Source organism: Panthera tigris, chromosome C1, assembly GCF_018350195.1.
Source record: "Panthera tigris isolate Pti1 chromosome C1, P.tigris_Pti1_mat1.1, whole genome shotgun sequence".
In the NCBI taxonomy this organism is placed as follows: domain Eukaryota; kingdom Metazoa; phylum Chordata; class Mammalia; order Carnivora; family Felidae; genus Panthera; species Panthera tigris.
This window is the reverse complement of record NC_056667.1, coordinates 96904467-96918407: the sequence shown is the minus strand read 5'-3', so window position 1 is coordinate 96918407 and position 13941 is coordinate 96904467. Positions and strand designations below refer to the sequence as shown.

At 37.2% G+C, this 13941-nt stretch overlaps 1 protein-coding gene and 1 pseudogene across 4 annotated transcripts in view; one reads left to right on the top strand and one right to left on the bottom strand.

Annotated features, from left to right (window-relative positions):
* The window catches only part of TRIM33 (tripartite motif containing 33), a 130586-nt gene that overhangs the window by 102685 nt on the left and 13960 nt on the right, over positions 1-13941 (top strand). For all 4 annotated transcript variants that reach the window (XR_006220469.1, XM_042993775.1, XM_007076458.2 and 1 more), the window contains exons 11-13: positions 3695-3895; positions 10492-10624; positions 12688-12751. Coding sequence is in view for 3 of the 4 variants with exons in the window: in XM_042993775.1 (XP_042849709.1) it covers positions 3695-3895; positions 10492-10624; positions 12688-12751 (398 nt within the window). In the remaining variant the exon portion in view is untranslated. The remainder of the gene's footprint in view (positions 1-3694; positions 3896-10491; positions 10625-12687; positions 12752-13941) is intronic.
* LOC102960490 lies at positions 5141-8988 on the bottom strand (annotated as a pseudogene).

Here is a 13941-nt window from a genome sequence, read left to right as displayed (position 1 = left end):
ACAATCACAAGAGGTAACGGTAAAGTCAAGATTAGAACCTTAGTTTCCTGAAATTGTTTCTCTGTTCTTTTCATGTGGCGTTGTGAACTTGATCTGTAAAAAGGACTTTGAAAACGGTAGAGCTGTGCTATATGTAATTTATTTATTTGGGTATAGCTTCTCTCTGCTTGTTTTTCTTTTTAGGATATAGATAATGCCTGCTATGAAAAATAAGTGTATTTTAAAACATGTTTTCTGATTTTTGCCTGAATAGTAGGTTATATTTGAATAGGAGTTAGGACTATAAAATCAGGCTACTTTTACATATGATCTCTAGTTATAAAATAATAAAGTTCATTGTGGAACTGTGATAGTGATATTTTTCAAAGCATGCTTTAATAACCCTCAGAATGAGTATGAGGTCCTTGTCAAAAATAGATTCTGAACCATAGCCATTGAGTCCAAATTTCTAGGGGGAGAGTACTCAGAAATAGTAAACTTTTACTAACTCTCAGATCAGTCTGCATACTAAACTTGGATAAATAGTCCCAGTGCAGTGGTTCTTCAACTTTTATACACAAGTACCTTTGGAAAGACTTTTGAAAAATAGGTACTCCCTCACATTTAAGACTGACATTTAAAAGTTCTATTATAGGGGCACCTATGTGGCTCAGTTGATTAAGTGTCCGACTTTAGCTCAGGTCATGATCTCATGGTTCGTGAGTTCGAGCCCCACTTCAGGCTCTGTGCTGACAGCTCACAGCCTGGAGCCTGCTTTGGATTCTGTGTCTCCCTCTCTGCCCCTTCCCTGCTTGTACTCTGTCTCTCAAAAATAAATAAAACATTAAAAATTTAAAAAACAATAAAGGTTCTATTATAAATTTAAGTTTCAGTGATTGCCAAGGACATATTTTCTGGCATATTGTAATTACTGACATTATAAGATCAAACCGTTTCATCATTCTTATAAACTAATCCAGTGGAATCCCAAATACTATAGCAAGCTCTTTTTTGGAAGTCCAAACTTTATTGTCTCTTTTATGCTTGGACCTGAATTTCTCTTCTACTTCGTCTATAGAATTTTATCTTTATATACTTATGTTTGATAGGTATATAGATCAATCAGTTGCAGTTTTCTGTGGGAAAAATGTCTATCTTAATTTAAAAATTCTTGTATTTCCAGTGACAGTAAGACTATTATTAAGCTTAAAAATATTATTTTGGACCAAATTTTCATTATAGTAATTTCTGTACAATTATACATAAATATACTTCTATGCTTTAAGAATATTAGGAAACATAAAAAATAAAATTCTTCTGGGTACACATTTCTTTATGAGACAGATGAGCCTTTTCCTTTTTCCTGTTCATTTGTGTGTGTGTGTGTGTGTGTGTGTGTGTGTGTGTATGTATTTATTTATTTTAATGTTTATTTAATTTTTGAGAGAGAGAGAGAGAGAGAGAGAGAGAGAGAGACAGTGCCAGCAGGGGAGGGGCAGAGAGAGAGGGAGAGAGAGAATCCCAAGCAGGCTCCATGCTGTCAGCACAGAGCCCAATGTAGGGCTCAATCCCATGAGCTGCGAGATCATGACCTGAGCCGAACCAAAATCAAGAGTTAGGTGCTTAACTGACTGAGCCACCCAGGCGCCTTATATATATTTGTGTATGTTACTTGTTAGAGTTAGAATTCAACATCAGTTTTTATTACTGTTTTTTCTTGTTTCTGTTTTCTTATGATGCTTGGGAACCTGTTTACAAAAACATGTATCTGGGAATTAAAGTAATTTTTTTCATTTTCCTGAATTGTTTGAACTTTCGCAGATTATAAACTAAAACTTAGAATGAGCTATGAATACTACTTTATGCATCTTTTTATCAGTTGACAGTTTCTTCATGTCTTTTGTTTTTGTTGATCATCTTATATCAGAACCCACTCAGAGATTTATTAACTCAGGTTTTTGAGGTGGGCACTTTGTCATCAGCTGAACACTTGTATCTTTGCTTGTCTCAGAGTATTTTCTGCCCCAAGGTAGTGTGTTAGATAGGATTTGAAATGGGTCAGAGGTGTGCTGTTTTAGGGGAGAGGGAGAAGGGCAATTATAGAAGAAGAGAACCTGTAGACTGGCACATTCCTAGGGAAATTGGGTTTTCTTTAGAAAAAAAGTACATATGAAGGTTGAAGATCTGGACATTAGTTTCCATAAAAGTGTTCACATAGCCATGTACCCGAAAGCCCACAAATATTACCAGGGAGCAGCTACACCCTTTGGAAGAGTGCAGAAACTGCGGAATCATCAGACTTTAAGGCCCCTACGGAAATAAGTGAATGTTAGAATTTTCAGTGTTTAAAACTTCTAATTATTTATTTGTATATGTATAATTTGTTTCCCAAGGATTTTCATCTATATTTATCTTAAATGATCCTAACAGTCGCTTACAATGAGACAGGTGAGGTGTTACTCACATTTCTAAATTACTGAGATTATGTGATTTGCCTAGAGTCACAGATTATTACAATCAGGAATTGATGTCATATTTCCTTTTGTACATTCATTTTTTTCTACCGTATCAGTTATATAATAGACAACTATCCAATTGTTTTTATTTTTAAAAAGACGGAGGAGTCAAAGAGGAATATAAATAGAACAGTGACTTTCCCGGCCTGATGTTTAAAAACTTTGGGGGCTTCTAGATCATCTATTTATGTACATCTTTGTTTGTAATAATGCCATGTCTCCAGGCTGGCAGGTTGAAAATAATGGCAAATCTGCTTTTCCTAAAAAGTACACAAAAATGAGTAGGAAAACAAAAAGGCTAAGTTTGAGTTATTGTTACTTTTTTTGTATAAGTTGGAGAAGGCTTTTTCCCCCAGTTTTATTAATAATTGATGTACATCACGATAAATTTTAGGCTTACAGCATAATGGTTGGTTTACATAGATTGTGAAATGATTACAATAGGTTCTGCTGATATCCATGATGTTGTATAGATACAATAAAAAGAAAAGAAAGGAAGAAAATTCTTTTCCTCCTTGTAATAAGTACTCTGAGGATTTACTTTTTTTTTTTTTAATGTTTATTTTTGAGAGAGAGAGACACACAGTCGAGCAGGGGAGGGGCAGAGAGAGGGAGATACAGAGTTAGGATTTACTTCTGTTCTATATATTTAAAACTATGGTCATACTGTATGTTACATCCCTGTTACTTGTTATCTTATAACTGGAAGTTTGTACCTTTTGCCTTTTGACCACCTGCCATTCCCTCTTCTTCCACCCTCCACCTCTAAAAACCACAAGTCTGAACTCATTTTATATGAATTTGTTTTGTTTTAAGATTCCACATATAAATGAGATCATACAGTGTTTGTTTTTCTCTGTCTTATTTCACTTAGTATAATACCTTCAAGGTCCATCCATGCTGTGGCAAATGACAGAATTGTCTCATTTTTTATGGCTGAATAATACTGCATTCTAGACACACACATACACATTTTGGATACACACATACATACAACTTCTTTGTTCATTCATCAATGCATGGGCACTTAGGTTGCTTCTGTGGCTTGGCTATTGTAAGATAAGGCTTGCTTCTTTGTTCTTAGTCACAGGTATCAAACACTTGTGTATCCTTCCTAAACTAAAACTTCTTGTAAAGGTGTAGTTCACATTAGGATATCCTGGCAGATCAAGTAATGATAACATCTTTTTTCCTAACAGCACTCAAACCCAGGGCATGCTGGACCCTTTCCTGTTGTGTCGGTGCACAACACTACAATCAATCCAACCAGCCCTACTACAGCTACGATGGCAAATGCAAATCGAGGTCCCACCAGCCCGTCTGTTACAGCAATAGAGCTAATCCCCTCAGTTACCAATCCTGAAAACCTTCCATCGCTGCCAGATATTCCACCCATACAGGTTTGTATTTAAGTTGAATGACAGATTTAAAAGCTGTTAATTAGGAAGCATTCTTTCTTTTAAATTTAGGAACAACATTTTTTGAAATTTCTGAAGAGTAGAGTATTAAATATTTGATTTTGAAGTTATGTGTGGTAAAAAAAGATAAAAATTATGTGTGCTGAAACTAGCATGCCTCAATATTTTAAAGTTCTAAGATATCAGTTTTGTTAATCTTTCTGCCACCTGCCAACAGACAAACCTTATGTTAGACAATGCACTCCTGCTGTGAGCTTGGATCCAGAGAGGACACCAGGACCCCAAATGTGGTCACATCTTTGCCATTCTTCTGTTTGGTCCAAAAGGGATGAGGTACCCCTTGTGCAAACAGGGTGGACTGAGAAAGAAAGTGGTTGCAAGGCCTAGGTATCAAGCACTTGTGGAGAGGAGCAGGAGGCATCCTGAGAGAGGCAGTGATGGTGAAGAGTAGAAGAGTAGAAGGGCCTCTGAGGCATCTGTCCCTTTCACCTGTAATATTTTCCTGAAGAAACATATCTTTCAGTGCCTTATGAAATTTCATTAATTCATTTGAATTAAAAGCCTTTTATTAAAAAAACTTTTTTAGTGCAATGTACAAGCTTTATTTAACAGAGGCAACAAAGGCAAACAGCCACTTATATTAAAGGGAAAACAGACTAGAAGAGATTTTATCTTAAACACCTTAGAGAGGCGCCTGCGCCTGGCTGGCTCAGTCAGTGGAGCATGCAGCTCTTTTTTTCCTTTAAATAATATTTATTTGTTTGTTTATTTATTTATTGAGAAAGAGAGAGAGAGAGCGCGCGTGCGAGCAAGCAGGGGAGGTGCAGGGAGAATCCCAAGCAGGCTCCGCACGGTCAGCACAGAGCCCAACTTGGGGCTCATACTCATGAACCGTGAGATCATGGCCTGAACCGAAACCAAGAGTCGGATGCTTAACCGACTACTGAGCCACCCAGGTGCCCCAAGCATGCAACTCTTTGATCTTGGAGTTGTTAGTTTAAGCCCCACATTGGTTGTAGAGATTACTTTAAAAGAAAAAAAAAAAGAACCATCATATAATAACTTACTTACAGTTGCACTTAACTGAGCTCTGTTGTAGTGAAGAATACAGCTCATGCACCATTATGGATGAATGATTTGTACGTTTTCAAGTACTCACTGAATACTACCTCACATATGTATACATTAAATTTGAAAAAGATGTAATTAATGATCCCCAGATATACTTCATTTTTGTTGATATTTTGGAAGAGGTTATTTAAGAGAAGAATATGTGATTCTGGCTCATGAATAATGTGATGAACCCACCCTGGACTCTGGACACCAGGTTTCCTCCACTGGTCTTCAGACATCAGATGGGTTTTAGATACTGGTTAGGAAAGTTCTCTGGGTAACACGATACGCTGGTACTCGTAGTGCTTGTTGAAATACTTGTTCAAGTTGATAGATCTGCTTGTGGGCTTCCTGAGGGTGGGTGGGAGCAATGAGGCACCAAGAGTGGGCTCAGCAGACTGCATGTCCTCATTAAGCCAAGGCAACGACTTGACAAAAACATTTTATTTATACATTCTGTGTAACCTTTGAAGGTTATATATACTGAGTCGTCCTCTGCTGCATTGTGCAAGTTACTCAGGGTCAAGTGTTACCATGGGAGCAAGGAACAGTGTAATTACTAAGATACTAAGACCCTTGATTGCATTTTAATATTTTTATGGGTTTTATGGATTTTATAAGAGTTTTAAAGGATGTTTCTTTAACTTCAAATTGTTTCACAATCACTAACACATTGTGAATTTTCTTAATCTTATTGCTTCCCAAATAATAGGAGAGGTCTTTTTTGGCTAAGTGAATGTTAGTTGTATTGGTGCTGAGAGGACTGGACGATACAGAATGGGAAATTTGGGAATGTGTCTGCAAAAAAGTAAAATTTCTGAGTCATAAACTTAGAGTTTACAAAGCACTTTCACAAGCAGTATTGTCAGTTTAATATGTGAAGTCCTCTTGTCATAATGGCATCCCTATTTTATGGATGAGAGTAAGAAGGATTAGTGACTAGTACATGGAAAAGTTTTAATTCAAAGCTCACGCTCCTAATTATAAGGCTGGTTCTCTCCCTGCTCTCCATAGAGAGATAGTAGGGAGATAGTTTGTGATTGTAGGCCTGGAAAGGTATAGTACTGAGAGGCTTTGGGCAACCAGAGAGAGGTATGTGCAGTGTTAAAAGAATCATTAAGCTAAACACTTAGCATATGCTAAAATCCTTGGGGATTTAGAATAAAAAGATTAATAAGACTTGGTTCCAGGTCTTAAACTTTGAAGAGGAAGGGGAAGTTTGCCAATGTCTTACTTAACATAGTTTGCTAGGGCTATTCTGATCTTGGTTTGGTGCTTTCTGACAGAGACCAGATGGAGGAAGTATAGATGTTCCACAGCTTTGAAAAGCTTGGCATCATATTAGACTTTCCTTTTCATCACCTACTTTTTATTTTTATTTATTCATTTATTTTTAATTTTTATTTTTTTAGTGTTTATTTTAATTTTTTTATTCTTTATTTTTGAGAGTGAGACAGAGTGTGAGTGGGGGAGGAACAGAGAGAAAGGGAGATACAGAATCTGAAGTGGGATCCATTGTCAGCACAGGGCCTGATGCGGGGCTTGAACTCACGAACTGCAGGATCATGACCTGAGCCGAAGTCGGACACTTAACCGACTGAGCCACCCAGGCGCCCCTATGTTTGTTTATTTTTGAGAGCGAGAGAACAGAGCATGAGTGGGGTAGGGTAGGAGCAGAGAGAAAGGGCACACAGAGTCCTAAGCAGGCTTCAGGCTCGGAGCTGTCAGCGCAGAGTCCACTGTGGGTCTCGAACCCATGAACTGCAAGATCATGATCTGAGGCAAAGTCGGACACTTAACTGACTGAGCCACCCAGGCGTCTCTCATCACCTACTTTTTAAAATTGAGATACAATTCACATACAAGAAAATCCAGTTTTTAAAAATGTACAGGACAGTAATTTTTAGTATATGCACAAGATTGTGAACCATCACCACTACTTGCAGGACATTTTTATCACACCAAAAGATACTATCCGTTGGCAATCACTCTCCATTTCCCTCTTATCCAGTCCCTGGAAACCACTAATTTGCTTTCTGTTTCTATGGATTTGCCTATTCTAGACATTTTGTATGAGTGCAATTCTACAATATATGGCCTTTTGTGTTGGGCTGCTTTCATTTAGCATGTTTTCCAGGTCCATCCATGTTGTAGCATTTATCAGTACTTAATTCCTATTTATGGCTGAGTATTCCATTGTATGGATAGTCCACATTTGTTCATGGGTTCTTCAGTTGATGGACATTAGGTTGTCCACTTTGTGGTTGTAGAAATAATATAGCTATAGAAATATTTGTACAAGTTTTTGTGTGAATATGGGTGATTGGTTCTCTATCGTAAATTTCTAGTAGTGGAATTGCAGTGTCATATATTCTGTGTGTAAGTTATTGAGGAACTGCCCAACTATTTTCTACAATAGATGCATCATTTTACGTTCCCATCCAACAGTGCGTGAGGACTTCAGGTTTTACACATTCTTGCCAACACTTGTTACTGTCACATTTTTTTTTTTTAACTTTAAAAAAAATGTTTATTTTTGAGTAAGAGCATGTGTGCACACGTGGGAATAGGGTCAGAGAGAGAAGAGAGAGAGAATCCCAAGGAGGCTGTGCACTGTGAGCACAAAGCCTGATGCGGGGCCCATCTCACAAACCATGAGATCATGACCTGACCCAAAATCAAGAGTCAGACGCTTAACTGTCTGAGCTACCCAGGTGTCCTTGTCACCTACTTTTAAAAGTAATTAGAGGTGGTTACCACAAAAACACAAATAAGAAGTAGGTAACCGTATGAACCAAGTGTAGAAAGAAAAAGGAAACCTGTCATCTCTTGAAGGGAGCTTATTATCTCTTACTTTCTCTCCTATCCTGTAGTTTCCATGGTATAGTAAGAAGAAACCTAGGGGAGACTACACGGGAAGTAGATAACTATGCAGTGTAAATCAGTAGTATTAACTATGCAGTGTAAATCAGCAGTGAATTCAAAGTAATTTGTGGATATATGTTAATAGTAGTCATGATAGCCATTCAGTATGGAGTAGAAGTTGATCTAAATAGAATTCTTTCAACCTGAATTATATTTTATTTTGCTCTGCTGTCCATCTCCAGCATATTGATAGTGCATATTTGTAATTTAGACTTTGAGGTGATAATACATGATGAACCTGAATACTTTTTGAGTACATAAGTGAATATTAGATTCTGTTTAGAATAGCATATAATTAATGGTATAATCTCATGATTTATTAAATTCTTTAGAATTTTTCATATTTGGTGTACTTAGTAACTATCTGGGAACTATACTGGATATTATGAAGTCTTGGGAAAACTGTATTTCTGATATTCATATGTAAACTTAAATGTTACTGACTATCCATTTCTGTACTGTGCTGCTAGCACTGACTAAATGAATCCATCTTTTCTTCCCATTTTTACCAATCTGATAGGTAAAAAGGCACTGTTGATTTCATTTATGTTTCTTTTATTTGTGTGCTTAGTTGTGGTTCACTGATAATTTGTATTTCTTCTTTGGATTGCCTTTTTCCTTTTTTTTGTTAATTTCTTTTATTAAAAAATTTCTTTTTAATGTTTATTTTTGTGAGAGAGAGGAAGAGACAGAGCTTGAGCGGGGGAGGGGCAGAGAGAGAGGGAGACACAGAATCCAAAGCAGGCTCGGGGCTCTGAGCTGTCAGCACACAGCCCCACTTGGGGCTCGAACTCACGAACTGTGAGATCATGACCTGAGCCGAAGTCAGTCGCCTAACCAACTGAGCCACCCAGGCGCCTCCTGTCTTTTCCCTTTTAATTCATGGAAGTTATTTATATAGCACATGTTCCATGCAGTTATTCAAGGATACTCAAAAACCATTGATTTAATGAATAAATGGATTAATGTTTTTCCATACTTACAACTTTATTAATGCATGTCGCCTGAAACCTGGGGGTGAATGCTTCAACTAGCATTTCCCTGTTGGGGGCTGTAGTGACGTCATAGAGGCCATTTTATGTACTTCCAGTTTGCCTCTTCCTAATCTGCCCACTCTTCTAGCCTTAGGCCTGTCTTTCCAGAAGTATAAATTACAGGTGGGTGAGTATAAAAGGAGTGGGAGTAAAGGTTATAGGTAACCTGATACTTTCATATCTGTTTTGAATCATCCCCTGCCCCCTCCATTATGTTCAGGTGTGACATTGTTCACTTTCCATCTGTGGCCCATATTAGGAGCTCCCCCCTCGTCCAAAATACTCCACTTAACAAGTTGCAGCTAAATATTCTCCTGCAGGTATGGCTTACAAGTGAATCCTTGGCCAGCAGCCGTGACCACTGGGCAGTTACAACTCCTAATACCCCTAGTGGCCCCCCCAGTGAGCCCTCTGCTTGCGATCACCCTTTATGTTTCTCGCCTTTAGCGAGAAAGGCGTGTACTTTTTAGGAATCCTCCCTTGCCTGTGATATGTTGGGAAATGCTTATTTGGTTTTTCTGTCAATCCAATTCTACTTTGTTTTATTTCTATAATTTTCTTCAAAGTTTCTATGTCGTTGACATCTTTTCCTGTCACCGTGAAAATCAGTACAATTTTGAGAGGAAAGGAGAGCAAGAAGTAAATGTATGTGTTCAGTTTTCTGAACATTTGCATAAAAGGTATCTTGCCTCCAGTGGGAGAGATTAAAAGGGGCAAGTGTGGGCACAAGTAGACCAAAAAAGCAAGAAGATTGGCAGTTATTTAAGAATAGTTTGACCACCTCTTATGGCATAGTATACAGTTTTTCTTAAGGTAGTTTTCATAGTTAAATAGTATTTACTGTTTCTTAGGTAAATAATTTCTATTTTGTCATCACAGTTCTTCAGTATAGTTGGGAGGTTTTAAAGAGAGGAAATTGATGTGTAAGTTGTCCAGTCATCTGGCTTTAACCTGCTGTCTTGTCTGAGTGAGAAAAGGGCTCAGTTCTCCTGTGGACTGCCCCCTTTTTTGGTGTAATAAGGGGCTTTATGCCCCAGGCTAAGGGTTTTCTTTTGAGTCTAAAATATTTTTAAAGCTTTAAAATTAGGTATTGACTTGATTAAATTTCTATTCAGGTGAGTGATTCCAGCAGGACTATGAATGTTGAAATAAAGAGAGGAAGACGGGACAAGAATACTGATAGAGTTCTTTGTCAACTTTGAGAAAAGGCAGAAGAGTCAGATGATCAGAGCTATTTTCATAGTAGAACATAAAGATTTAGTAGATTATTGTGTTCTCTCTTGAGCTGCCCGGTACTTGTTGAATAATACTAATTATAGCTTTGTTCACACAAACTTTAAACCATTGTGGGTCCTCAGGAGAAGCAACAAGGAAACAACAATTACGCCAAATTTGATACAATAATCTGTTAGTAAATTGTGAACATAAAGGATTATACTAATGAAATTAATAGTTTCTCCTCTGCTTTAATCAAAGCAAATTTCTCATTTCATTCTTTTTCTTTAGTTGGAAGATGCTGGTTCAAGTAGTTTAGATAATCTACTAAGTAGATACATCTCAGGCAGTCACCTACCCCCGCAGCCTACAAGCACCATGAATCCCTCCCCAGGACCTTCTGCCCTGTCTCCAGGATCATCAGGTAAGCCATCAGAGGCCCTGCCTCATTTCTTTAACACTGTAAAAAGCTATCTGTCATTATAGTTGACCTTTGAAAACAGGTTTGAACTGCACGGGTCCCCTTAATATGCAGAGTTTTTTCAGTGAATGCAGTACTATAAATGTATTTTCTCTTCCTTATGATTTTCTTTTTTTTTTTTTTTTTTAATCTTTATTTATTTTTGAGAGAGAGAGAGAGAGAGAGAGAGAGAGAGAGAGAGAGTGAGAGCAGGGGAGGAACAGAGAGAGAGGGAACACAGAATCCGAAGCAGGCTCCAGGCTCTGAGCTGTCAGCACAGAGCCCAACATGGGGCTCGAACCCATGAACCGTGAGATCATGACCTGAGTCAGACACTTAACCAACTGAGCCACCCAGGCGCCCCCCCCTTATGATTTTCTTGATAACATCTTTTCCCTAGCTTACTTTATTGTAAGAAAACAGAATGTAATATACGTAACATGCAAAATACGTGTTGACTGTTTATGTTATTGGTAAGGCTTCTGGTCAACAGTAGGCTGTTAGTAGTTAAGTTTTTAGGGAGTCAAAAGTTAATATGCAATTTTTAACTGCACTGGGTGGGGGGGCGGTGTCAATGCCTATAACTCTCACATTGTTTTAAGGGTCAGCTGTGTATGTATTAGGATTTTCCAGGAAAACAGAACCAATAAGAGGTGTGTGTGTGTGTGTGTGTGTGTGTGTGTGTGTGTGTGTGTGTATGTAGAGGGAGATTTTAAGGAATTGGCTCACATGACTGTAAGGACTGGCAAGCCATTGGGCAGGTTGGCAGGCTGGAGACCCAAGGGAGAGTTGATGTTACAGTCTAGGCAATTTTGGAGGCAAAATTCCTTCTTCCTCTGGGTATCCTAGTCTTTTCTCTTAGTTCTTCCAGTGATAGGATGAGACCCATCCAAATTGTGGAGGTTGATTTGCCGAGACAGAATCTACTGATTAAAATGTTAATCACATCTAAAAACACCTTTACAGCAACATCTAGACTGGTGTTTGGTCAAACAACTGGGTAGTTATATTCTAGCCAAGTTGACATAAAACTAACCATCATAGTATCATATCATTTTTTTTCCCTGATTGCTGTACTTATTTTTCTTCAAATTCTGTTGGTAGTTTACAACTAAAGTAGTGTATACCTGTAACATACACTGTTCAGAACTGTATTCACGTCCTCTGCTGGATTTGTAGATGCAGTTACTTGCCATGTCTTATATTTTATGATACAGATGGTCAGTTGGAGAGTTCTTTGGTTTCATCCTCAATTTAAAACTTGTAAGATAATGAAAAATGGAAATTAAAAAACAAAACAAGGATTGAGGAAAGGCAAATGAATTTTCAAATTGCAATTTTAAAATAAAAACTTAAATTTATTGGAAACTGTTCACGTTGTGACTAATCAAGTCTATGAGGGTACAGATCTCTTCCAAAATCCCAGTTGTTTTATTAACCCTGTTTGTCATGAAGGAATGAATAATTAAAGCAAATCTAAATGGATTGACAGTGCAGAAGTGGTTACAGAGTATATTTTCTTGGTTTAAATTAAACATTACTTATTTCTTACTGAAATAGAAACAGACCACCTCATTATTTCTGGAGTAAAGATAGTTCAAGTTTAAATGTGAGTTTTTCATAAGATGCATCATTAATACAATTTCTGAGTGGTAGAATTTTTAAGGTGTAATATAATTATTCCAGGACTTATAAAGAAGGAGTAACTATCAGGAATCTAAGAAAGATATTTACCAGATGACTTGGAGTTGGATGGTAAATAGCTTTCTCTTGATGTGGTAGTTTTCATTGATTGGATAGACTTGCTCTGAGGGGAATTCTGAGAATCATGTCTGGGCTCAGCTGACAGAAATTGGTTGAAACATGCCAAGGGTTACACATGCCATCCCTGATTTTGAGGTTAAGGCTAGGCCTGATTTCTAAGAATTGCTAAATTGCATCATAGTAATCTTTAATTCTGTAACTAGTAGGTAGAATTCTGAATATTCTTCCCTGCATTGATAATCATTTTATGTATTATTTTCCAGGTTTATCCAATTCTCACACACCTGTGAGACCCCCTAGTACCTCTAGTACTGGCAGTCGAGGCAGGTGAGTTTTAACATTGTTAGTGGGTTTTTTTTCCCCTTTTTTATTAAGAAAAATTTTAAACATGTATTTTAATAAGAAGAATATTACGTCGAAATCCTATGCTTATCACTCAGCTTCACCAGTTACCAAGTTATGATCATTTTTATTTCTTCTGTACTCCCATACATTTCCCCCTACTCTGAATTATTTTGAAACAAACCTCAGACATCTTATCATTTTACTTGGACTGTTTCAGTGTATATCATTTGAAGAATTTAAAAAATTTATAGCCACAGAACAATTGTTGCACCTAAGAAAAATTTATTAGCTAATTCTTTAACATCAGTAGAGATCAAGTTACAGATTTCCCAATTTTTCTCATCCCTTTTTAATAAATGGTTTCTTTAAATTGCATTAAAATAAGCCGTATGTACATTGCCATCCGCAGATACGTTGAGGTCAAAATCAGATTGTATGTTGAAGAAACATATTGTTTCTCAAAACAGTTTTCCCCACCTTGTCATTTAAATACGCTACTTGCTGTTTTTTCCCCTCTGTTTTAATAATTTTGATGAGATTTGATCAGATTTAGGTTTGATTTGGGGGAAGGTTGGGTAGGAAGAATACTTCATTGGTGGTGTCGAGTACTTCCGTCAGGGCACGTAATGTTTCGTTGATTCTGTGACAGCAACCCATTAATGATCATTGCCTAGCTTTTTTTTTTTTTTTTTTAACTGGTTGAAAATAATGATATTTTAATTAATGTGTTCTTTCTTTTTGTTTACTGGTGTAATATATTTCTGTAAAGGAAATTTTTCTGTCCTAATAATGACTTGGTTCCCAGCACCTTCCAACAGTGACCAATGAGATTTTTTTATCATTGCCTTTATGAACTCATAAATTTAAACATTTTATATGTTCTAAACTATTATAGATGTTATTTTTAATTGGGTTAAATTATTCCCTGTTTGGCTGTTTGGCTCCTTAGTCCTTTGGTATAACCCCAGTAGTCTTTGAAAACTTCCTTACTCCTGTTACGAAATGATGTTCCAGGTTCGTCTTATAGATTTCCTGCCTCAGGCCTACTGATCACCATATCTTTAAGAAATCTTGGTTGTGTTAATAAGGAAATAGTGTTTGGAGACAGTCTTCTGGGCATTAGGGGCACTCATTGCTACTTAAATTGTTTCTTATGCCTTTTTGGTGGACAG